This window comes from Dendrobates tinctorius, unplaced genomic scaffold (genome assembly GCF_039654945.1).
Source record: "Dendrobates tinctorius isolate UK_male_01 unplaced genomic scaffold, ASM3965494v1 ptg000111l, whole genome shotgun sequence".
In the NCBI taxonomy this organism is placed as follows: Eukaryota; Metazoa; Chordata; class Amphibia; order Anura; family Dendrobatidae; genus Dendrobates; species Dendrobates tinctorius.
Genome location: NW_027361779.1, coordinates 37,302,544 through 37,328,113, shown reverse-complemented (window position 1 = coordinate 37,328,113; position 25,570 = coordinate 37,302,544). Strand labels below are relative to the sequence as shown.

Sequence of the window (25,570 nt, the reverse complement as noted above, 5' to 3'; positions counted from 1 at the left end):
GGTGTGGTAGTCAGAGGCCTACACTTAAAATGCCACTGTCAGCTGGAAAAGCTAGGCTGTCAGACAAAGCAAGTGTTTTTAGCGTAGAAAAAAATATATCTTTTAGGGGAATATCGATATGAACAGTTGTAAGGTTTGTAAATGAAGAATGAAATGTAAAGAATTGATTCTAATGCCAAAGTAAGAGGGGACTTGTGTCTTGTGTATATAATCGGAAACTTGGCTGCTGCCAATAGCTGAGCATAAGGAGACATTAGCAGATGGCAAGTATTAGACACAAGCTACTATTTTTTGCACTGACAATGTGTGGTCAATTATTTTTAACTAGGCTGTTTTTGTTCTAGAAACTGGACTACCCTATTTCAAGTATACATCATGTTGTTAATCCTTTGTCATTAACAAAGACCTGTAACAAAGTCATTTACATGGTGATACGCGAGAGACGATGTGCTGACACGGCCATAACAGGATGAGTGACTCTTGATTTTTTTTTTTTCCCAAAAAATACTCTTTTCATTATTTCTATGGATCTGACAGTTTTCGTGTTCTCAACTACTCTTTATGCAAAATGTCTCTTCAGAGAGGAAGAGGACTTGAACTCTAGCGCCACCTATTGGAAGTAACAAGTTATTATCGACCCTTTAATAGACCTTACTATATGACTTGGCATAAAAGCCAAATCAGAATCTCAATTTGCAGACATAGTGTTTTGGGGTATTGCCCTTATCAGTTCAAAGTATGAGATCTGATTTGGTTGGGTGAGAGGCTAAGACTGGGATGTAAGAGGTAAGGTTTCTCCTTGTCGAGTGTGACATGCCAGGTCTGGCACACCAGTATGCATGCTCCTCTGGGAAATTAAATAAGTCATTTTGTATGCCTGGAGTTTTCGGTTATCCCTTGTCTGTGTTGCCTTGTTTGTCAGGTTGGTGTACTACAGTGGGGGGAAGAGAACAGACGGAGGGCTATCTTAGGAGATAAGCTAGTGCGCCACCTAATGTTAGGGACAGGGAAGGAGCCCCTGGTTCCGGGTCACCCTACAGCTGTGTACTGGCATTAGCTCTGACTGCAACCATTTTATCTGATCCTTGATGGATCCAATCACTGCTCTGATGGGGCAATTGCAGCAGCTCAGTCTGGAGGTGGTGGATTTATGTACGGTGGTTTTGAAGCACCTTAATACATCTGGTGTGGGAATCTCATCTCTCAGGCAAACCATAATGGAGCCCAAGGTCGTGTTGCCTGACAGGTTCTCTGGGAGTGTGTGGCAAGTTTGTTGTTTACAGAGAGGCCTCTAAACTGTACTTCAAGTTGCGTCCGGTTTCCTCAAGTATAGAGGAGCAACATGTGGGGATAGTAATCTCGCTCCTTCAGGGGGACCCCCAAGCATGAGCATATTCTCTCCCATCTGACTATCGCTTCAGGAGGTGGAGGGATTTTTTCAGGAACCGGGCATTATATATGATAAACCCGATCGCGACTCCATAGCTGAGTCCACAGTGTGCCAACTTCAGCAAGGAGACAGGCCAGGGGAGGAATATTGCTTTGAGTTCCGGAGGTGGGCCACGGATACCAAGTGAAATGACCCCACACTCCGTAGTCAGCTCTGTGAGGGGCTTACAGTAAGGGAGAAGGATGCCTTAGCTCTGTATGAGACTTCTTAATCCCTTGAGGCAGCCATGTCTCTGGCAATCTGAGTTCATTGCCATCTTTGCCAGAGACATAGGGAGTCACCTCTGGGAGTGGGAGGTCCGGGGTCAAGGGAGGTCAGCACTGAGCCTACTAAGGAACCTATGCAGGTGGGTGCGGCATCACATCCTGGTAATGTAAGATAGCAGGTACGCGGGATGCAGTGAAAAGCAGGAGGCAGAACAAGAGTTAATGGGTTTACTACAGGTAATACTCCACGCAAGGAGAGAATGGGTTACTGGGTAGTAAAATTGAATAATATATCGGGGTAAGAACATTTGTTCATGAAACGGGTAAACTTATCAGTCTGCTGGTTTCCTGGCTGTGAAGGCTTGAAATCCCACGATGGTGCCCATGCAAGTGACGCGTGAAGTCTCTGGCGTGGTCCTGAAGAAAGATGAGGAACTGGCTCCCGACTAAGGCAGCGTATATTGGCTCTCCTAAGTGAGGTCCTGCGTTCCCGGGTGGACATACGTGATGTGACACAGTCTGTGGAACCGCCAGAGCGTGACTCAGTTCAGTGGCGGAGGTGAACCTTCCTGGCTCTGTAAGAATCACTTGTTCAGTCTTAGGCCGTGCGCCCGCGGCAATCAGCAGAGTGGTGCTAGACGACTTCTCGGTGACAGGGGTGAGCGGGCACAGGGCTACTTGTTGCTCACAGCCAGTCTGCGCAGAAGAACTACAGAGAACTACAGCGCGGGCCTGAGCTATCGTGTCGCTCCAAGGAGAGTGATCATACCTTCTCCTGCTGCGTCCTCTGTCTTCCCTCCAAATCTCTCGCATTCCCGCGCACCGTCTTTTATCCCTGACATGCCCCCTACTGTTGAGTGCAAAATTGACCACAGTGGGGCATATAATGTCATCAGCATTGAAAAGGGGGATGAGTGGAAAACTGCATTCAATACTCTTGAGGGAGACTATGAGAATCTGGTGATGCCTTTTGGGTTGACGAACGTTCCCGCCATCTTTCAACACTTTGTAAATACATCTTTAGTCACTTGGTAGGCAGATTCGTTGTTATCTATCTGGATGACATACTAATTTATTCACCTGACGTTGAGACACATCAGGTACATGACAAGCAGGTCTTACATATACTCCGAGAACATAAATTATATATTATATGTCAAACCCGAGAAGTGTTTGTTCTCAGTTGAGGAGATCCCTTTCCAAGGATATGTGTTGCCTTTCACCGGTTTCCACATGGATCCTGCGAAAGTTCGGGTGTTATTGAATTGGGATCGTCCAGAGGATTTGAAGGCGTTACAAAGATTTTTAGGCTTCGCTAACTATTACCGTAAGTTCATAAAAAAACTTTTCAGTAGTAGCCTAACCTCTTATGGATATGTGGTCCAATCCTGCCAGGGAGGCATTTGATACGTTGAGAAGGTGTTTTTCTGCACTGATTCTTATTCAGCCTGTCAATCTCTCAGCCTTTTATCGTTGAGGTCAATGCATCTGAGGTGGGAGTGCGGGCTCTATTGTCACAGAGCACGTCTCCTGGTAAATGGCAAACGTGATTATTTTTCTAAAAACTGTCACCGACTGATAAAACTTATGACATTGGTAACAGGGAACTATTAGCTATCAAATAGAATTTTGAGGAGTGGCATCATTTTTTGGAGGCAGCGGTTCACCCAGTGATGGTAATCACGAATCATAAGAATCTGGTATACTTGGAATCGGCGAAATGTTTAACACCTCGACAGGCAAGATGGGCATCGTTCTTTACCAAGTTTAAATTTTTTGTCACTTTTAGGCCGGTAAACAAAAACATTATCCCGTTGCTTTCCTGGGGGAGGAAATAAGTGTGAACTGCTACCTATTCTTCATAAAGGGGTGGTTATGGTGTCTATATGCTCTGATCTGGAAAGAGAGGTTGTTGACATTCAGGGGGACACCCCTGCTGCCTGTCTACTTGGTAAACAGTTTTGTTCTGGTTAATCTCCATCTTAGAGTCCTCAGCGAACATCACGACTCAGTGATGGCCGGACATCCTGGCAATAAAGCCACTGCTGATCTGCTTAATCGGCGTTTTTGGTGACCAGGTGCTAATCAGGATGTCCGGGAGTATGTAGCCGCCTGCAGTGTCTGTGCTCGTTCTAAGACCTCTCATACTCATCCTTCGGGGGCTATCCAACCATTGGAGATTCCCAGCAGACCTTGGACTCACTTGTCGGTTGATTTTATCATGGATCTACCTGTGCAAGAAAGGCACCAGCACAAAAGTAACAAAATTTCACGTATACAAACTCAGAATTACTGAACAAAAAATTACGGAGAACAAGATGAGTTTACCATATACAATGAAAATATTTATTATGAATCAATCCTTCAATTACATAAATAGTAAAATTTACAATAAAATATTTTATAAGTCAATTTAATATGTATGGATATACATGATCCACAAGACTACGAGTCACATGCTACAAGCATAATAACACTATAGAGCACTAGCATTTCCCATTTCATTAAGCCAGTGGTGGTTGAAAAAGTTAATATAACAAACAGCTGATATAATCAATGTAAGGTGGCTACACAAGCCAACCATGTAAATATAAGCTGTAATAGATGTCCTCAATTAATAGGCCCCACCACGGTGACGATAATAAATGTATAAGCACATGAGCAAAAACCGCTACATAAATGAAAAAAATAAAAGGTTAATTACCCATAATAATTGCTTGTGCTGTGGCAGCGTTCCCCAACGCGCGTTTCGCGAGATATTTCTTTGCTTCATTTTTACCGAACGCCAAATCCTTGGCGCAAGTTTTTGTCAGGGAAATAATTAGATTACATCGTTTCCTGACCGATATTGCTTCTGATCTGGGAGTGCAGTTTGTCTCCAAGTTTTGGAGAGCATTTTGCACCCATCTGGGGATCCATTTGTCATTTTCTTCTGCTTTTCACCTGCAGTCTAATGGGCAGACTGAACGGGCTAACCAGAATCTAGAGACATCTGTAAAATCAGGAGGAATGGGTTACCTATTTGCCGTTAGCCGAATTCGCTGTAAATAATTGCTGTCAGGAATCAACTGGCAAGTCCCTGTTTTTCGGAGCATATGGGTTCCATCCTCAGTTTAGTTCTTTTAATGAGAATCGCTCTTCTGGATTACTGGAGGAAGAACGATTTTCATATTCAGTATGGAAGGGAGTCGCAAAAAATTTGAGGAAGATGGGATTCAAATATAAAAGTGTGACTGATCGAAGACATTTGGTGGGTTCAGACCTGTGTGGTGGTGACTTGGTGTAGCTGTCCTCTAGGAATATTAAGCTGAAGGTTCCGTCTTTGAAACTGGGTCCCAGGTTTATCAGTCCTTATAAGATCATTCATAGCCATCGTCAATCCGTAGCTCATTCACCTTGCCTTACCGCCAACCTTTAGGATCCAAAATGTATTTCATTGTTCTCTCCTCAAAAAATACATTTCATCTTCTGTACCATCACCTCTATCACTATCTCCTGTCATTGTTGATGGTAATTTAGAGTTTCAGGTTGCGAAGAATATGGACTCTAGTCTTGTTCATCGGTTGCTTCAGTATCTAGTACATTGGAGGGGGTACGGTCCTGAGGAAAGGATGTGGGTACCAGCATCTGATGTTCATGCGGCCATACTGGTCCGGGTTTTCACGTGGCACACCCTGATAAGCCTAGTCCTGAGGTTACAGGGGTCCCTCACAGAAGAGGCGGTACTGTCACGGTGTTACCGCAACAGTGTTGAGCCAGAAGACCGCAGCATCTGATTGCTCCTACTCCAGTGCTGAGAAGAAGCACTTCTCCTTCATTTTAAATAGGTTTATTTTTCTGGCATAACAGGGGTTATTCGGCCATGTTGGAAATCCTTGTGCTCATAGCCGTGTTCACAGCCGTGCTTGGTTAGCCGCTCCCTTCCTCTTTTTAATTTGGGCTCTGTTACCAAACCTTGTCAGAACTAGCTTTATTGCTGCATGACTATTGGTGGGAGAGGAGTTGGTATGAGAAGGAGAGTTGAAGGAGTTATTAGTGACTGTTGCTTGGTTTGTATGCATGGTAATTCCTTATCCTTCTCTGTTTTGGTTTATTCCCCTATCTTCACACCCCGATGCATTCCTCTGTTATATGTGAGTGAATATTTTGTATGCCTGGAGTTTTCTGTTAAACCTTGTCTGTGTTGCCTTGTTTGTCGGGTTGGTGTACTACGGTGCAGAGTAGCACCCTCTCTTCCCTTGGTGGGGGAAGAGAACAGATGGAAGGCTATCTTAGGAGATAAGGCAAGGGTAGAGGCTCCGGAATCTTCCCCATCTGAAGTTTACCGGGGAGGAAGGCGAGCTAGGGTGCCCCCTAGTGTTAGGGACAAGAAAGGAGACCCTTATCCTGGGTCACCCGATAGCTGTGTTGTGACAGAAACAATAGAATAAAGAGTGTGCACAATAGCATGCTCCATTAACAGAATTGAAAGTCAGGTTCCATTTCAGAACCACTGCACATGCAAGAGAGTTTCTAATGAACATGTGATGCAAGTGCAGACAAGCAAATTTTTGAGGTCTTCAAATGCCCACAAAACAATATACCACAAGCCTACACGTGAAGTAACATATATAGGTAGTGTATTTTCAGATTTACATTGAAGTGGGATCAGAGGAAACCACAAATTACAAAGCTGGTAATGTCACAGTGTTTAGCTGAAAATATAGTTCTTTATTTCAAACCAATGGACCACAAGTTTATTCTCTAACTTTGCTTTACTTTGTCTCATGAATTTAGAGCTGGAAGTTAATTTACAAGACACAAGCGCTGAACCCTTAATTTTATGTATTCGGCTATTTATCAAACATTTAACCATATGACCCGCAGTATGGTTGGTTTAGAATATTTTTCATCAGGCTGTAGTGTTCTATTCCTTCTATAAAAGAACATTTCTTCTCATTTTTCTTAAGCACAAACATAGAAATCTGAGTTGTCTGCTGTCATGGGTCAACCCAAATGTGGCCCATGTTAATAATTAGCTGTGTACAAATCATCCCTTTAATTGGTGCCAAAATTTTAGATCACTTTTTTCGGAATGTATCTATAGAATACAAGAAAGACTGGTGTTTGGACACCGCAGCTAATTATTGGGTTCAATTGTTTTAGCCACACCTATGGCAAACAAGTGTATAAAATCAAGCACACAACCATGCAAGCTCCATAGTCGAACATTTGCATAGAACAGAAAAAGGACTGACATCAGCGGACAATAACTATTGAGTTTCTAGGTTCGTGGTGGTATGAATTTTATGGTTTTTTTTTTTAAATCAAAATAATGTTAACTAGGCCTTTTTGTTATCTATTATTGCGTATGCTGACACATAGTGAAGATTTAGGTACCGTCCCGAATAGGGTCACCTTGATGTGGTGGAATGGCTTTTCCATATTTTTAATCAAATCAATGCTAACTAAGTACGTTATATTATTTACATGTACTATTTATTTACCTACTACAGGGTATTTGCTCATTTTGTTTTTATCTTAGGTTTTATAGGTTCAGATAGTATGATATGCTGTACTAATGGGTGATGTGAGGTCTGCATATCACTGAATATCATATCATATTGAAATGACTTCATACCAGGCTGAGTGCCCAAAATACAATGGCAGTGTTTTGTGGTGTCTCAAAAGCAATACTTTACATAATCTATATAAACTGATTTGTCCATAGAGGGGCTGTTTAATCTCTTGGTTGCATCTGCCCTACATATACAGTGCTCACTATATGTATAAACTGGTCTCATGAAGTAACATGCTCTATACACTGCTGGTGCCAGCTGCGTAACTCAGACAGCTATCTCCAGTCACAGCAGTTCAACCCCCTAGATGTGACGTTCAATAGTCACAGAATTTTTTATGTGGCTAGATGTGCCCTTGCACTGTGATGCAATTGTGGGGTGTAAATTATGTTCTCATATCAGCTGGGGGCCTACTAAGAGTGATCATTAATTTTACAGTAGACGATCAAACCATCATAAGTTCAAATTCCTTAGGGGGATTAATAAAAATGTAAAAACCATTTACAGATATTTTTACAAAATATAAAAAGTATGTTAAATTAAAATCATACAGTACATCTGACTTGAAATGAAAATAAAAAATAAACATATTTGGTATTTGAGCCTCTAAGTGTCTCAACTAATAAGAAACTAAAAAAGGGAGAAAAATAACGGCTGTTTTTTTTTTTTTTTTTTAAATCAAAAGTACCCTAAAATGGTACCAATTAAAAAATGTAGCTTTCCTACAAAAAAAATCCTCATGCATTCACAGCGAAAAAGTTACACCAACAGGTATGGCTGTCAGAATATGGTGATAATCCAATACTTTTTATTTCTTTTTTTTTTTTTTTTTAATTAAAATCCCAATTCCCAAAAAGTTGGGATGCTGTGTGAGATGTAAAAAAAACAAGAATGTAATGATCTGCAAATCTCTAATAGTCATGTTTAGCTCACAAGAGAACATAGATTACATATCATAAGCTAAAAGTTCCACATTTTTCCATTTCATTTGAAAGAAATAACTAATTCAGAAATTGATGGTAGCAGCACATCTCAAAAAAGTTGGAATGAGGTTAACAAGACAATGGAAAGTAAGTGGTGCTAATAAAAAAAACAGCTGGTTTATCACTGAGCGGCAAGGTGGCTCAGTGGTTATCACTGGGGTCATGGGTTAAAATCCCACCAAGGATAACATCTGCAAGGAGTTTGTATGTTCTCCCAGTGTTTGCGTGGGTTTCCTCCGGGTACTCGGGTTTCCTCCCACATTCCAAAGACATACTGATAGGGAATTTAGATTGTGCGCCCCATCATGGACAGTGATTATAATGTTTGTTAAGTGCTGTGAAATTAATGGCGCTGTATAAATGAGTAAAATAAATAAATAAATAAATACATTTTCAGTTAAGACAAATGGCAGAGTCTCCCAAAAACTAACATGGTCAGAAGTTTACCAGTCTGTGAACAACTGCATAAAAATTGTGGAAAATTTTCAGAAAAATTACCTGGTGACAGATTCCTTTAAGAGGTATTAGTTATCATGATATTTAATAACTGATTGAACAATCATACCTTAACTATCAACCCTTTGGAATCCACCATCCAAATCTTCTTTATTGCTTCATTTGTTAACTTCCCTTCTTTCTCCATTGCCATAACTATTAAGTCAGCAATTCCCATGGCAGCCTCAAAATAAAAAAACATGTAGTGCTATTTAAAGTTGAATAATACAAATACACACTATTTTTGGAGGATTTCACGGTTTTAAAAGTACAAAATAGTTAGTGGTCGTCCAGTCTTTTGATAAGTCTGTAGTCACTTTACAAACTTTTGAATCCGCACGCTGTCAGGATTCACGGGTGTTGCCTGTGAGAGCGGGTGGTCACTTGACCGCAAGTTTGCGATTTGCATACTTCCAGCTACATTCCAACTAGTATTACTCACTTGTGTTGAGTTAGGCATGTCTAGTCGGCATGTGACTGCATGTGTACCAATTACATAATTGCAGTCATGTGATTGCTTGCAACACTGGAGAATCCTGACAGCAAGTGGTGTATACTGTAACAATTCAGAAGTCTGAAGTCACAGAGAGTGACTGCAGACTTTCATCAGAAGACTGGACAATGCCTTTAATGTAGTTGTCCCCTATTTCTTCATTCTAGCAGATGTGTTGGGAACATGATTTTGTAACAATTATTAATATAGAAGTGATACTGGTTCTACTCCTGCACTTGTTAATGTAGCCTTCCTCACAGACGGCACTTGTCTCCTGTACTAAAAATGATAGCTGATGGAGAAGCATATGATCAGGCCAAAAAACACTCTCCTCCAATTAGAATTATGGTTTTCCCAAGTACAGTGTTTTTCAATTAAAGGAGGTTGATGCACAGGTCTGTTCACATTCTCCTCCATAAGCAGCCATTTTTAAAATGCAGTCTGTGAGGAAGGCTGTTAGGAAATGCAGGAGGAGAACCTGTAAGTGCCTCAGAATCATGTCCTCAACACATTTGTGAAAAGGTTAAAGTTCCACTGGCACTATACTCAAGCGCCACTGGACTTTATGTAATATCTGCGAAAAGGGTTGTCCACTAATTGGGCAACCCTAGTTTAAATGAAGTAGTCTACCTTGTAATTTAACATATACTCCCCTCCCACTTCGCCGACATTTCAGCGATGTTGGCAGTGTCTCCCTTGGCTCGCATGACAGTGTTATGCCATGTGACCCCTGTAGCCAATCAGCGGCCGCTCTTTGGCTGCTGCGCTCTCACTTCCCTCAGATGAACTTGTACAAGCGGAAGAAGGGCAGCAGCCCGTTAGTGGCTGTTGACTGACGCAGGGTTCATATGGCATAACAATATCATACAAGATACCCGGCACTGACATTATGGAATGGAGCTGGTGCAGGAGGTGAGTATCTGTCATTTTTATTTTTACAAGGGGGACTACTTCATTTAAAAAGAGATTGTCCAGCTAGTGGACAACCCCTTAAAAAAAAAAAAAAAAAGAGAGTGACTCTTCAACACTGGTCACCGTCTTTATAACATATATAGTCACACATTTTATATTTAATAGAATTTTTTACCCAGGCATCTGTGGGTCGTGAAAACCCATCTGGGCCATTATAGAAAACGTCCTGAATTGCAATCTTGGCGAATACGCCACTGAAAAGTGCTCTGCTCATGAAGGCTGAGGAAGATTTTTATGAGTAATTGGGAAGAGAGAATATTTGCCTGAAAATAATATTAAGTGCACCATAAAATGCTTGAGAAGTCACTGTACCTCTCCAGCTCCTTGGAACAGAATTGTGTGGTCGGACAATTTATTCTTTGTTATACGAAGAGCCGCAAGAAGTCCAGCAACCGCAACCGACGCAGTGCCTACAATGCAATATTCACATGTATAACTGGTGTCGTTATAACTGGTGAGAATACTGGATTCAGTATCCCAGACATGCAAAATCATTTCATAAACGATAAAAATACATACATAGAACTCCAAATATTAGAAAATAGTCAATACTACTCTAATAATAATAATAATAATAATAATAATAAAAGAGCACAAAACTAGAGTAGCTACCACTGATAACATGGGGTGCCACTGCCACTTTAACGCCAGACAAACAGGCACATAGGTTTTCAAGGTAGCTCAATAAAAATCAATTTTGCAGAGAAATGACAATAATATTGTTAAGCGTGAAACATAGGACAGTTTTGGAAGAATTCACAAGATTTCATGATGATACATAATGAATACCGTATTTGTCCTTTCACTAATTTGCCAGGACATTTTCACAGCTGCAGATTCAGACTTAAACATCTGCAACTTATGTTCTGTACATTGTTTTATTTTTCTGTGTATGTTTAATGTATGAAAATAACAAAAAAAAAATGAATAAATAAAAAACCCACATTGCAGACATGGCGGGACAGTTATGTTTTATAGCTGCTTATTAATAACACTTGCCCTAAAACGTATAGCACAAGATATTAGGACACTGCTCCTTTCACTTTCTTCTCCAGGATGGCACTGCTGTAAAGTTTCCTAAATGCTCCATCATGTTGTGCTAGTGCTCAGGTGAAGCTCACCTTGTATGCAGTTTTAAAACATATGTAGGAAATGGAACCGATAGTAATTCCCCAATTATTTAATTTAACCCTTTCGCACCAGAGCCTGTTTTTGCCTTCGTGACCGTGCCAATTTTATCAATTCTGACCCGTGTCACTTTATAAGGTCGTAACTCTAGAACGCTTCAACGGATCCCGCTGATTCTGACATTGTTTTCTCGCGACATATTGTACTTCATGATAGTGGTAACATTTCTTTCATATAACTTGCGTTTATTTGTGAAAAAAACGGACATTTGGCGAAAATATAGAAAATTTTGCAGTTTTCTAACTTTGAATTTTTATGCCCTTAAATCAGCTAGATGTGGCACACAAAAAACTTAATAAGTAACATTTCCCACATGTTTACTTTACATTAGCACAATTTTGGAACCAAAATTTTTTTTTGTTAGGAAGTTATAAGGGTTAAAAGTTGACCAGTGATTTCTCATTTTTACAACAAAATTTACAAAACCATTTTTTTTAGGGACCACCTCACATTTGAAGTGAGTTTGGGGGGCCTATATGACAGAAAATACCAAAAAGTGACACCATTCTAAAAACTGCACCCCTCAAGGTGCCCAAAACCACATTCAAGAAGTTCATTAACCCTTCAGGTGCTTCACATGAATGAATGGAATGTGGAGGGAAAAAATAAACATTTCCTTTTCTTTCACAAAAATTTTCCTTTAGACCTTTTTTTTTCTTCTTTACTTTCACAAGGGTAACAGGAGAAAATGGAGTATACATTTTGCTTTGCAATTTCTCCTGAGTATGCCGATACCCCATATGTGGGAGAATACTACTGTTTGGGCGCACGGCAGGGCTTGAAAGGGAAGGAGCGACTTTTGGAATGCAAAATTGGCTGGAATCGATAGTGGACGCCATGTTGCGTTTGGAGAGCCCCTGACATGCCTAAACAGTGGAAACCCCCAACAAGTGACCCCATTTTGGAAACTAGACCCCTTAGGGAACTTATCTAGATGTGTATTGAGCACCTTGAACCCACAGGTGCATCACAGAAGTTTATAACATAGAGCCGTGGAAATAAAAAAGCAACATTTTTCACAAATAAATCGTTTTAGCTTCATATTTTGCATTTTCATAAGGGTAACTGGAGAAATTGCTCCATACAATTTGTTGAGCAATTTCTCCTGAGCACGCCGATACCCTATATGTGGGACAATACTACTGTTTGTGCGCACGGCAGGGCTTGAAAGGGAAGGAGCACCATTTGACTTTTGGAATGCAAAATTGGCTGGAATCGACAGCGGAAGTCATGTTACGTTTGGAGAGCCCCTGATGTGCCTAATCAGAGATTTACACAGAAACCCTGGTGTAAGCGCTCAGCGCAGAGCGCAGGATAAATGTGCGCCAAACCTTACTGCGATCTTTGGGAGGCAGAATGAAAAAACCAATAGCCTGTGTAGAAGTATTTTTTTTATTTATTTTTTATGCCGTTCCTTGTGTGGTATTAGTGATTAGGTGACTTTATTCTTCGAGTCGGTGCAATTACAGCGATACTAGATTTATACCGGGTTTTTATGTTTGGCAGCTGTCACACACTAAAAAAATGCTTTTTATTGCGAAAACTAGTTTTTGCCTCACCACATTTTGAGAGCTAGAATATTTCCATATTTTGGCCTACAGAGTCATGTGATGGCTTGTTTTTTGCGGAATGAGCTGACGTTTTTATTGGTACCATTTTCAGGCACATGAAAATTTTTGATCGTTTTCTATTCTGATTTTTGGGAGACAGAATGGTCAAACACCAGGAATTCTGGAAATTTTTTTTCTTATTTAATGACGTTCTGTGGGTAGTAAAATTAATAAGGCAGTTTTATTCTTCAGGTCAGTACGATTGCAGTGATACCACATTTATATATTTTTTTTTACGTTTTGCTGTTTTTGCACAATAACTATTTTATAGAAAAAATAATTGCTTTTGCATCGCTTTATTCTGAAAGCTATAACTTTTTTATTTTTCCGCTGTTGGAGCTGGATGGTGGCTTGTTTTTTGCGGGACAAGATGACGTTTTCATTGCTACCATTTTTATTTTGATATGACTTTTTGATCGCGTCGTATTCTACTTTTTGTGTGGCGACATGATGAAAAAGCAAAGGTTTTTCCTCCTTTTTTTTTTTCTTTTTATGAAGTGCACTGAAGGCGTGAACAAGTGTGATCACTTTATAGGTTGGCTCCTCCCGGACACAGCAATACCAAATGTGTGTACTTTTTTTTTTTTTTTTTTTAAATATATATATGTATTTATTGGTTTAATATTTTTTCTTTTTTTTTAATTTATTTTGTGATTTTTTTAATAGTTTTAAAACATTTTTTTTTTTTTTTAATATTTTACTTAGTCCCTGTATGAGACTTCAATTTTCATTTGTCAGATCACTGGTCTCTTACAATGCAATACACATGTATTGCATTGCAAGAGACCTGTCAGTGCTGCAGACTCAGCTGCAGGCTGAGCCTAACAAGCCACCGTAGCTGACAGAGCCAGAGGACTTCACGTGACCTCCGGCTGCCAGGCAACGCTGATCTGACTGCGGGGGGCGTCTGAAAGGTAAAAATATCAGGGGTCTCCTACTGCTATCTTCTAAATTCCGTGATCGTGGCATCTAGAAGATAGCAAAGGGTTAACACCATTAGGAGCTGATCTAATCAGGTCCTGATGATGTCACCTGTCAGAGCAACGGCTCTGCACAGGAATCGCAGCGCTTGCAGCCTCCTGGGGGTCCTGAGAGCTGTGAGACCACCCACCGTAGACAAACGTCGGCACTGCACAAAGCCCAGCTAGCGCCGACGTTTAACTACTGTGGGCGGTCGGGAAGCGGTTAAGGAAGTTTATCATATACATCAACGGTCGATTCTCCGCACTCTATACGGGCTCCAGCACTGAGCCTGCATGTTGATCTGAAAAGCTGTCATGTGCTCCTAACCGCCGTGGGTTGAATTGTTTTCCACCCGCGGTAGTTAACATGTTAAATGCCCCTATCAATCTCCAACAGCGGCATTTAATATGCACAAGCCGGAAGCAAATAGCAAACCCAACCCATTGGCACCTGTGTCACATGAACACAGGTCATGGATTGGTTAGCATGACAATGCAGGGTCTTCAGGAGAACCCTGTGGTTGTCATTGCTGGATCGCTATGAGCACTTTCCTGTGGCCGCCGCTCATAGCAGATGAGAATTTTAGCTACACAGAGCAGGGCTTCAGCCCTGTTGTGTGTAGCATGATCGCAGCTTCCAGTCTCCCATTTGCTCCATTCAAAATAAAAGAATAAAAAATACACATATTTGCTATGACCACATTCAGAAACGCCCGATCTAAAAATAATTATTCCAATTGGTAAACGGTGTAGTGAGAAAAAAGATCAAAACACCAGGAGTACATTTTTTAGGTTGCCGCAACATTGCAATAAAATAAAATGCAATAATAGGCGGTCAGAACATCATATCTAATCCAAAATGGTATCAATAAAAAAGTCACTTTGGCGCGCAAAAGATAAGCCCTCACCCAGCCCCAATCCCGAAAAATGGGGACGCTATGGGTCTCAGAAAATGTCACCATTTTTTTTTGCAAACTTTGTATTTTTTTTTTCACCACTTAAATAAAACAGAACCTAGACATGTTTGGTGTCTATGCACTCGAATTGACCTGGAGAATCATAATGGCAGGTCAGTTTTAGCATTTGGTGAACATGGTAAAAAAATAAATAAATAAAAATTGGGGAATTGGAATTTCCCTGCAATTTGAATTTTGTTCCTGTTTTCCAGTACATGATATGGTAAAACCAATTGTCGTTCAAAAGTACAACTTGTCCCGCAAAAAACAAGCCCTCACATGGCCATATTTACGGAACAATAAAAAAATGATGGCTCTGGGAAGACAAGGAGCAGAAAACGAAAAGCCCCAAGGTTGTGAAAGGGTTAAGGACTGCTCATGAACTGTAAGTACAAAAGACACAGCACTTGCCGCATCTGCTCATGGCTTCAGGAACATTTGCCCTGAAAAGAAGATTGCGGAAAGCACTGGGTGGGTAAAAATGCACCCATTCTCTCTTCTTTTTAGCTGGCCTGAAATAAACAATTTTGTCAGGTGACTGATACACTTTTATGTTTTCCGCTACTGTTTGATTATTAGGACAGCTTTTGTCAAGCTGCTGTGTCTCCATTAAGCAATGGTAGGTCCTTCAGTCTTCTGATGGTTGGTTGTTCCTGTCCTCAGAACTCCTCCAAACACACACTGAGATTACAGTATATTGTAAGAAAAGCCTTTAAAAAAAGACAAATGGTTAATTTTTTTCATGGACCCCAATATTCTTAAACAAAATCTGGCAGCAGCTTTTTGCTATGTCATCTGAGAGCAGCATTATGTAGGGGCAGAGAGTCTGTTCACATGGTGTGTCACTTACTGGACTTTACAGTAGTTTGGATATTATCACTGTTGTTCAGCTGTAGATGTGGCAGTTGTCACAATGCTGAGCTGTGTATAACTCCTCCTACATCACTGATTGACAGATTCCTGTGTATGCTGTAATTTGTCAGCAAGTTGCCAATCCGTAGTGGGGGCGGAGTTACATGGATTAGCCTGACTGGCCTGCATGTGAGACCTAGTCCTCTAGTGATAGTCTCCTGCTGGCAAAACACTGCTTATACTGAAACTACAGCACATAGCCTAAAAAGTAAGATACAGTGGGGAAATTTTTTTTTATTTAGTCAGCCACCAATTATGCAAGTTCTCCCACTTAAAAAGATGAGAGATGCCTGTAATTGACATGACATCATAGGTAGACCACAACTATGAGAGTCAAAATGAGACAAGAAATCCTGAAAATCACCATGTCTGATTTTGCAAGATTTATTTTGCAAATTATGGTGAAAAATAAGTATTTGGTCACCTAAAACATGCAATATTTCTGGCTCTCACAGACCTGTAACGTCTTCTTTAAGAGGCTACTGTGTCCTCCACATTACCTGTAGTAATGGCACCAGTTTTTGAACTTGTTATCAGTATAAAAGACACCTGTCCACAACCTTAAACAGTCACATTCCAAACTCCACTAGTTAATAGCCGTGGGTGGATCGCGATTCCACCCGCGGCTATTGCGTGCACATGTCAGCTGTTCAAAACAGCTGACATGTCCCAGAAAAGATGTGGGCTCACCGCCGGAGCCCAAATCAAAGGGAGGGAGTCCGACATCGGCATAAATATATGCCCGATCTCGGAAAGGGGTTAAACAGGCTCTGGTTCAGACAACACAGGTTTCAGGAACAGCTTCTGGTTTAGACAACACAGGTTTCAGGAACAGGTTCAATTTCAGTCAACATGGGACTGAAGGACAAGGACCTGGCAAAATAGTAGTTGTACACACACTAAGTAGCTGGGAGATCTGCATGATGTGTGCAGGCCTAGGAGAGCAGGAAGCCGTAGCAGGGAATAGAGAGCTGGGTATGTCGGCTTCCCTGCCGAGAAGAGGGAATGGGACCACGCAGGGATGCCGGCATTGACATTACAGTACCCCCCCATGCCTCCTCTTCTTCAAGCCCAGAAGTAGTCTCTGCAGAAGTGGGGAATGACTATTCTCTGTGAACTCCCACAATCTCTCTTTGGGGTCACTTTCTCCAGTTCACTAGAAGAAAGATGTTATCTCTCTCCATCATCATAGCCAGGATGCTTCTCACCGAAGCAGGTGTAGTACCAGGATCTTTGAATTGCAAAGTCTCTCCCTGCTTGGCAAAACCAGCCACCATCTTGGACGAATCAAAGACAAAATGGGGTTCTTCCTCCTGGTTGGTAGATAGTAAAGACTTGGAAAGCACATTCGCCTTGACATTCTCATCAACTGTCTACTTGAGAATTGAAGATACCTTTTCTGGGTCCATCTTCAAACCAGTGTCCACGAAGTGCATCCTCAAGGCGGTGAGGATCCCAAGAGCAGGTCTATGGAAAATAGATCAGACTGTATGGAGGTAATGTCTCCAATTCCATCTTATTGGAGACGTCAGCGCATTACCAGTAGGCGTATGGCAGATCTGGTGGAGGAGATGGCTTCACCAGAGGCTGAATTGGACGTACAGGGACCAAACACCTCTTGTGACATGATTGTCCCCAATGAAGAATCTCTCCGGATCTCCAGTCTAGAACAGGCTCATGAGTTCCTAGCCAAGGAAGACCCAAGAGAAGTGGGTGAAATAGCCCAGACAGCACATAGAAGGTGATCTCCATTTGCAACATTCCTATCCAGAGGTCTACTTGATCAGTAACAACTTGAATGACTTCTGATACAGCCATTCCCTTGACTAATTGTGACGACTCCTGGAGTGAACCCTCTGGGTCGTGGCACCAACGCTCCTAGGGCAAGCTGACCTAGTGAGAACCACCCCCCTATACAGGGAGTGTCAGGGACAAGCCCCAGGGGGTGAGGTACCACGACTGCTGGCGCCAGGCGGCCGGCTCACAGGAGATACGAGTGAGTGTGTCTGTAGGAACGTGTAAAGCGTGGGCACAGGAACACTTGGTGTACAGGACGGTACTGGTTGTACTCGGGAACACAAGGCGTGTACATGGGAGCACGTATGGCATGCAGCGACTAGTAAGTCCGGGTGTGAGCAAAGTAGGATGCGTGCAAAGGAGCACGTCAGAGTACTGAGTTAGGCAGCAGGTGTGCCAGGAGGTGTAAAAGAGTACGGGAGCAGGGTGTGTGCCAGAGGGCACAACTGAGTATGAGACAGAGCACAGGATCAGAGTGTGTGCCAGGAGGCACACCTGAGTATAAGACAGAGCACAGGATTAGAGTGTGTGCCAGGAGGCACACCTGAGTATAAGACAGAGCACAGGATCAGAGTGTGTGCCAGGAGGCACAACTGAGTATAAGACAGAGCACAGGATCGGAGTGTGTGCCAGGAGGCACAACTGAGTATTAGACATAGCACAGGTTCAGAGCGTGTGCCAAGAGGCACAACAGAGTACAAGGCAGAGTGCAGGTTCAGAGCGTGTACCAAGAGGCACAACAGAGTACAAGGCAGAGGACCCGAACACAGCACACAGCCAGGCAGGGACACGGCAGACCAAGCCAGGAAGCACAACAATAATCAGGCACCTCCCCTAGGAAGTGGTAGCCTGATATAGCACATGATCACTAGGGCTTCCGGGTCAAGTCCTCCAGTACCATAGAGAGGATGGACCTGGAGACCGAACTGAGAAGAGCTTGCAAGCACACACATAACATGGAGGAGGCAGGAACCTAAGTACGAGAGGTGCGCGCGCGCACCCGGCGGGACCCCCGGAGCGACCGCGGCTCCGGAAGAGATGACGTCGGGACTGAGGTCCCACCCCCAGGTGAGCGCGGCATGACAGTACCCCCCTTTACGCCCCCTCTTTCTAAAACTGGAGAGGAACTTAGACAAAATCTGGGGTGCGTGGATATTCTCCCTGGGTTCCCATGACCTTTCCTCGGGGCCAAAACCCTTCCAATCGATCAAGAACATGGTTCTCCCTCTTACCTTCTTCATGGCCAAAATGTCATTCACCTCAAACTCATCCCCCATGCCAACAGGCTGGGGTGTGTGGCCTGGAGAAGGATGAAATCGGTTAAGTACCACAGGTTTAGGGAGAGACACATGGAAGGAATTGGGAATACGGAGTGAAAGAGGTAGCTTCAGTTTGTAAGCAACATCATTAGTCCGCCTGAGGACCTCAAAAGGACCAATGTAACGGGGACCCAGTTTGTAAGATGGTACCTTAAGGCAGATGCATTTGGTGGAGAGCCACACCTTGTCACCAGGGAGATATGGAGGAACGTCCTGGCGCCTCTTGTCAGCGTGTAATTTCATTCTGTCCCGTGCTTTCTCGAGAGCGGTTTTGGTCTCCTGCCATACCCTGGATAACTCCACAGACAGAGAATCGGCAGCAGGTACCCCCGAGACAGGAAGTACCGGTAGAGGCACACTGGGATGCTGTCCAAAGACGATGAAAAAAGGAGACTTGGTGGACGATTCACTGGAGTGATTATTGTAGGCGAACTCAGCCCAAGGAAGTAGACTGACCCAGTCATTATGATGAGCATTAGAAAAGTGCCGGAGGTAGGACGTAAGGATCTGGTTGGTACGTTCTATCTGCCCATTGGTTTGGGGGTGATAGGCGGAAGAGAAATCCAATGACACTTTCATGAGTCCGCATAGAGCTCTCCAGAACCGAGAGATGAATTGGACTCCTCTGTCTGACACAATGTGCTGGGGGAAGCCGTGAATCCTGAAGATATGGGAAATGAAGGTCTTCGCCAAGTCAGGAGCAGAGGGTAGTCTGGGAAGAGGAATGAAGTGGGCCATCTTTGAAAATCGGTCTACAACCACCAGGACCACAGTACAACCGGAGGAACAAGGCAGATCCGTAATGAAATCCATGGCTATGTGCTGCCATGGAGCCGACGGAACGGGAAGCGGGAGCAGAAGACCGGAGGGTGGTTGTCTGGGTATCTTGTTCTGGGCACAGGATGGGCAAGATACCACAAAGTCTTTAACGTCCTGGGAGAGTGAAGGCCACCAATAATAGCGAGAGATTAAGCCCAAAGTCTTTTTGACACCAACGTGGCCGGCAATCTTGGATGAATGTCCCCAGTCTAACACTCGTTTTCGGTTAGTCTCAGCCACAAAGGTTCTTCCCGGAGGTAACATGGTTAACTTGACAGGAGCCACAGTAATTACTTTGGACGGATCAATGATATGAGAGGGTTCTTCCTCTGCATCAGATGACAGGAATGATCTTGACAACGCATCCGCTCTAACGTTTTTATCGCCGGGCCGAAAATGTAGTTCAAAGTCAAAGCGGGCGAAGAATAGGGACCACCTGGCTTGCCGAGGATTGAGCCTCTGTACGGACTGGATGTACTCCAGGTTCTTATGGTCCGTGAAGATCTTGAATGGATGTATGGCACCTTCCAGTAAGTACCTCCACTCCTCCAAGGCCAATTTAATGGCCAATAGCTCTTTGTCGCCAATGGAGTAGTTCTGCTCAGTAGAGGAAAATACTTTAGAAAAGAAGCCATAGGTGACAAAACGTCCAGAAGAGGATTTCTGCAGAAGGACTGCGCCAGCCCCGGTAGAGGATGCGTCCACCTCGAGAGTGAAAGGTCTACTAAACTCAGGTTGATGAAGCGCCGGAGCAGCGAAGGCTTGTTTCAACGACTGGAAGGCCTCTTCAGCCTCAGAGAGCCAAGCCTTTGGGTTAGCTCCTTTGCGGATAAGGGACGAGATGGGGCGAACCAACGTGGAGAAATGGGGAACGAACTGTCGGTAGTAGTTCGCAAAACCAAGGAAGCGTTGGATTGTCTTCACCCCATGGGGCCGTGGCCAATTGAGGATGGCGGACACCTTCGCCGGATCCATGCATAGGCCCGAGTCTGAGATAATGTACCCCAAGAATGGCAGGGATGTTTGCTCGAAGGCACATTTCTCAAGCTTGGCATAAAGGTGGGTCTCCCTCAGGCGCTGGAGGACTTGACGCCCGCTCTGTGGGCGGAGAGGTCTGGAGAAAAAACAAGGATGTCATCCAGATAGACTACCACGCAGGAGTACAGCATATCCCAGAAGACGTCATTCACGAACTCCTGGAACACTGCTGGAGCAATGCAGAGGCCAAAGGGCATGACCAAGTACTCGTAGTGACCGTCTCTGGTGTTAAAGGCGGTCTTCCACTCATCACCGGCATGAATGCGGATCAAGTTGTAAGCCCCACGAAGATTCAGTTTGGTGAAAATTCGAGCTCTTCTAAGCCGGTCAAAGAGCTCCGGGATCAATGGCAATGGGTACTTGTTCTTGACCATGACATCGTTCAGGCCTCGGTTGTCTATGCAAGGACGGAGGGAGCTGTCCTTTTTGACAAAGAAAAATCCCACTCCTGCGGGTGAGGAGGACTTACAGATAAAACCTCTAGCAAGGTTCTCCTGGATATTCTCAGACATCGCTTGGGTTTCAGCAGGAGATAGCGGATATATTCTACCCCTGGGTGTCATAGAACCAGGAATGAGGTCAATCGTACAGTCGCATGGCCGATGGAGGGGCAGAGTCTCGGCCTCCTTCTTGTCGAAGACGTCAGCAAAGGACCAGTAAGCAGACGTCAGACCTGTAGGTGCCGAGGACGGACAGGCAGAGTTCATCGGATGGACGGGCAACAGGCACTTCTCCTGACAGAACGGTCCCCAACGGAGTATATCACCTGACCGCCAGTCCAGGGTTGGCTCATGAGTCTGTAGCCAAGGAAGACCTAGAAGAAGCGTGTGAGACATAGTAGACAAGACGAGGAGGGAGATCTTCTCCCGGTGCAGGACTCCGATCTGCAGCTCGATCTCTTCGGTGACCTGGGTAACGGTCTCCTGCAAGGATGTACCATTGACCGAAACTATCGACCGAGGAGTCTCCAGGGATCTGACAGGAATCCGGTATTTTTTAACCACCTCGAGTGTGATAAAATTCCCAACCGAACCAGAATCCAGAAAAGCCTCTTCTGAATAACGCTTGGCACCAAGATTCAGTAACACGGACACGAGCAGGGAAGGAGAGGAGTCACGTACACCTAGGGAGGCCTCTCCTACCACTCCTAGGCGGAGAATTTTCTTGGCTTCTTGGGACAGGAACGAAGGAGATGAGAGGAGCTTCTCTCTCTGGCTGATTCACGGGCACGCTCCTGAAACCGCAGGTCAATGCGTGTCGCCAGAGAGATTAGATCCTCTAAAGAGGTGGGAGTATCCCGACCTGCTATATCTGATCCGACTGGACGGACCACGCCAAAAGATCCCTACGAGGGCCTCATTGTTCCAACTGAGTTCGGAGGACAAGGTATAAAAACGGATGGCATACTGTCCCACTGGTAGCGTCCCCTGATGGAGGTTTAAGAGGGACTCGGTGGTAGAAGCCAGATGACCCGGCTCGTCGAACACCTTGCGGAAGGTGTCCAAAAAGGTGGAAAGCTGAGAGACGAGTGGATCATTGCGCTCCCAGAGGGGATTCACCCATGCTAACGCCTCTCCCTCTAAGTGTGAAACAATAAAGGCAATTTTGGCGCACTCGGTGGGATAGTGCTGCGGCAAAAGCTCAAAATGTAACCGGCATTGGTTCAAAAATCCTCGACAAAACTTAGGGTCCCCGCTATCTCGGGGTGGCTTGCCGAAGCGCGACAGCTGGTGCGTGGCCGAGGACTGGTCAGACACGGATTGTATGGAAAGGAGCCGACTATCTACCAACGCCATATAGTTGAGGATATGGACCTGGGTGTCGCGTTGCTGTGTGAGTTCTTGCTGGAGGCTGGCCAACTGGGAAGCATTCCCAGGGTCAGAGGACTGAATGGCCGACAAACGGGACTCCATGGATTTTAAAAAGGCCATAATCCTAGTTTGATTAGAAGACTGGTCGACAAACGGGACTCCATAGTTTTCAAAGAGGACATGATCCTGGTCTGACTCTCCCATAGGAACACCAGTTCCTTTTGGGCGGAGGCGGTGGTACCAGCAGGGTCCATGGCCTGATTATACTGTGACGACGCCTGGAGTGGACCCTCTGGGTTCTGGCACCAACCCTCCCAGGGCGAGCTGACCTAGTGAGGTCAGGGAGTGTCAGGGACAAACCCCAGGGGGTGAGGTACCACGACTGCTGGCACCAGGCGGCCGGCTCACAGGAGACACGAGTAAGTGTGTCTGTAGGAACGTGTAAAGCGTGGGCACAGGAACACGTGGTGTACAGGACGGTACTGGGTGTACTCGGGAACACAAGGCGTGTACACGGGAGCACGTATGGCGTGCAGCGACTAGTACGTCCGGGTGTGAGCAAAGTAGGATGCGTGCAAAGGAGCACGTCAGAGTACTGAGTTAGACAGCAGGTGTGCCAGGAGGTGTAAGAGTACGGGAGCAGGGTGTGTTCCAGAGGGCACAACTGAGCATAAGACAGAGTACAGGATTGGAGCATGTGCCAGGAGGCACAACTGAGTATGAGACAGAGTACAGGGTCAGAGCATGTGCCAGGAGGCACATTGGAGTATAAAACAGAGCACAGGATCAGAGTGTGTGCCAGGAGGCACATCTGAGTATAAGAGAGCACAGGATCAGAGTGTGTGCCAGGAGGCACACCTGAGTATAAGACAGAGCACAGGATCAGTGTGTGTGCCAGGAGGCACAACTGAGTATGAGAGCACAGGATCGGAGTGTGTGCCAGGAGGCGCAACTCAGTATTAGACATAGCACAGGTTCAGAGCGTGCGCCAAGAGGCACAACAGAGTACAAGGCAGAGGACACGAATACAGAGCACAGCCAGGCAGGGACACGGCAGACCAAGCCAGGAAGCAGAACAATAATCAGGCACCTCCCCTAGGAAGAGGTAGCCTGATATAGCACATGATCACTAGGGCTTCCGGGTCAAGTCCTCCAGTACCATAGAGAGGACGGACCTGGAGACCGAACTGAGAAGAGCGCGCAAGCGCACACATAACATGGAGGAGGCAGGAACCTAGGTACGAGAGGTGCGCGTGCGCACCCGGCAGAACCCCCGGAGCGACCGCGGCTTCGGAAGAGATGACGTCCCCAGGTGAGCGCGGCGTGACACTAATGACACCATCAAAGGACTCTGGAGGCAACAAATTGAAATCTACTACCGATCTACCATAGCTTGCTGCAATAAATTTCTTGAATTCGAGTCGAGGTAGGCTGTCTTAATCACCCGAGAACCTCCACATGATATGGACACAGTCAAAGTCAATGGTGGAGAGGTAATACTCTCGCCTAGGGTGGCCTTTCTTAAACAGTAGTAGTTTTTCAGACTTATCAAGACAAAAGCAAATTAAATGTTCCGCGCTACCGCAGCAGTAGCACAATCCCTTAGGCACAACGGTGTTATGGCTACAGTTAAGCCAACCTAACAAGATCGACTTGCATAGGTTCACAGAAGACAGCTGTTTCAGAAGGCTGAGGAATGAGCAGTCTCTGGAAGGACAGAACCAGACGCGACAGTTTCCTCTCACGCATTACCTCTCTGGTCCGTTCCTGAAACCTAAGGTCCATTCGGATTGCCAGGGAAATCAAGCTGTCTAGAGTAGCAGTGATGTCTCAACTAGGCAATTCGCCCTTAATCCTTCCGGATAAACCCTCCTAGAAGGTGACTACCAAAACGTCGTCATTCCAACGAAGTTCTGAAGACAGGGTGTGGAACCAGACAGCCTATAAACAGACCTCCCTGACGCAGTCTGAGAAGGGAAGAAGCATCAGAAGACACATGACCTGGCTCATCAAAGACCTTACAGAAGGCCTGCAGATCCGAGGTCACAGGGTGCCCTCCCTCCCACAAGGTCTTAAGCCATGCTAGTGACTCTCCTGCTAGGTGGGACTTTAGGAATCCCATGTTAGCCATGTTAGATGGAAACTGATGGGACAGTAGTTCATAGTGCAGCGTGCAGTGGTTCAGTAACCCACGGCACTGCTTAGTATCCCCGTCGTAATGTGGCTGAGATGATGATTAGCTCTAGGTGCATAAGTGGCAGGCTGAGTAGTCACCCAATTGAGCATCTCTGGAGAGACCTGAAAATGGCTGTCCACCAACGTTCACCATCCAACCTGACTGAACTGGAGAGGATCTGCAAGGAAGATTGACAGGGGTTCCTTAAATCCAAGTGTGAAAAACTTGTTGCATCATTCCCAAGAAGACTCATGGCTGTAAAAGCTCAAAAGGGTGCTTCTACTCAATACTGAGCAAAGGGTCTGAATACTTATGACCATGTGATATTTCATTTTTTTAAATAAATTTGCAAAAATTTCTCCATTTCTGTTTTTTTTTTTTCAGTCAAGATGGGGTGCAGAGTGTACATTAATGAGAAAAAAATGAACTTTTCTGAATTTACCAAATGGCTGCAATGAAACAAAGAGTGAAAAATTTAAAGGGGTCTGAATACTTTCCGTACCCACTGTGAGTAAAATAAATAAAAATAGCTTCCTGAATATCTTTGTTGACATTTGTGCAGCAATGATAGGATAAGATTACTTAGGTTAGTGATTGGCCACAGCGGTCACGAATTATATATGTAACCCGTCAACAAAGACTTATGGCAAGCAGTAGAGAGGCATGCTTGGAGCAGCAGGGTTGTCAGTGGGAAAGTTATACTTATTTTGCTTTTCTCAAGTGTCACCCATTTTCTTTTTTAATCTGACATCCCTTTTAAGTTACCCTCTAATAATAATGTGATTACTCTGCAAAGCTGAAAGCAGAGATGCTGAAAGAGCATGA

General features: G+C 44.3%; 1 protein-coding gene across 1 annotated transcript in view; it reads right to left on the bottom strand.

Annotated features, from left to right (window-relative positions):
• ME1 (malic enzyme 1) overlaps nt 1-25,570 on the bottom strand; it is a 458,080-nt gene that overhangs the window by 33,438 nt on the left and 399,072 nt on the right. The window contains exons 8-9 of the mRNA XM_073589660.1: nt 10,470-10,567; nt 8,763-8,876 (exon numbers count right to left, since the gene is read on the bottom strand). Of these exons, the coding sequence (XP_073445761.1) occupies nt 8,763-8,876; nt 10,470-10,567 (212 nt within the window). The remainder of the gene's footprint in view (nt 1-8,762; nt 8,877-10,469; nt 10,568-25,570) is intronic.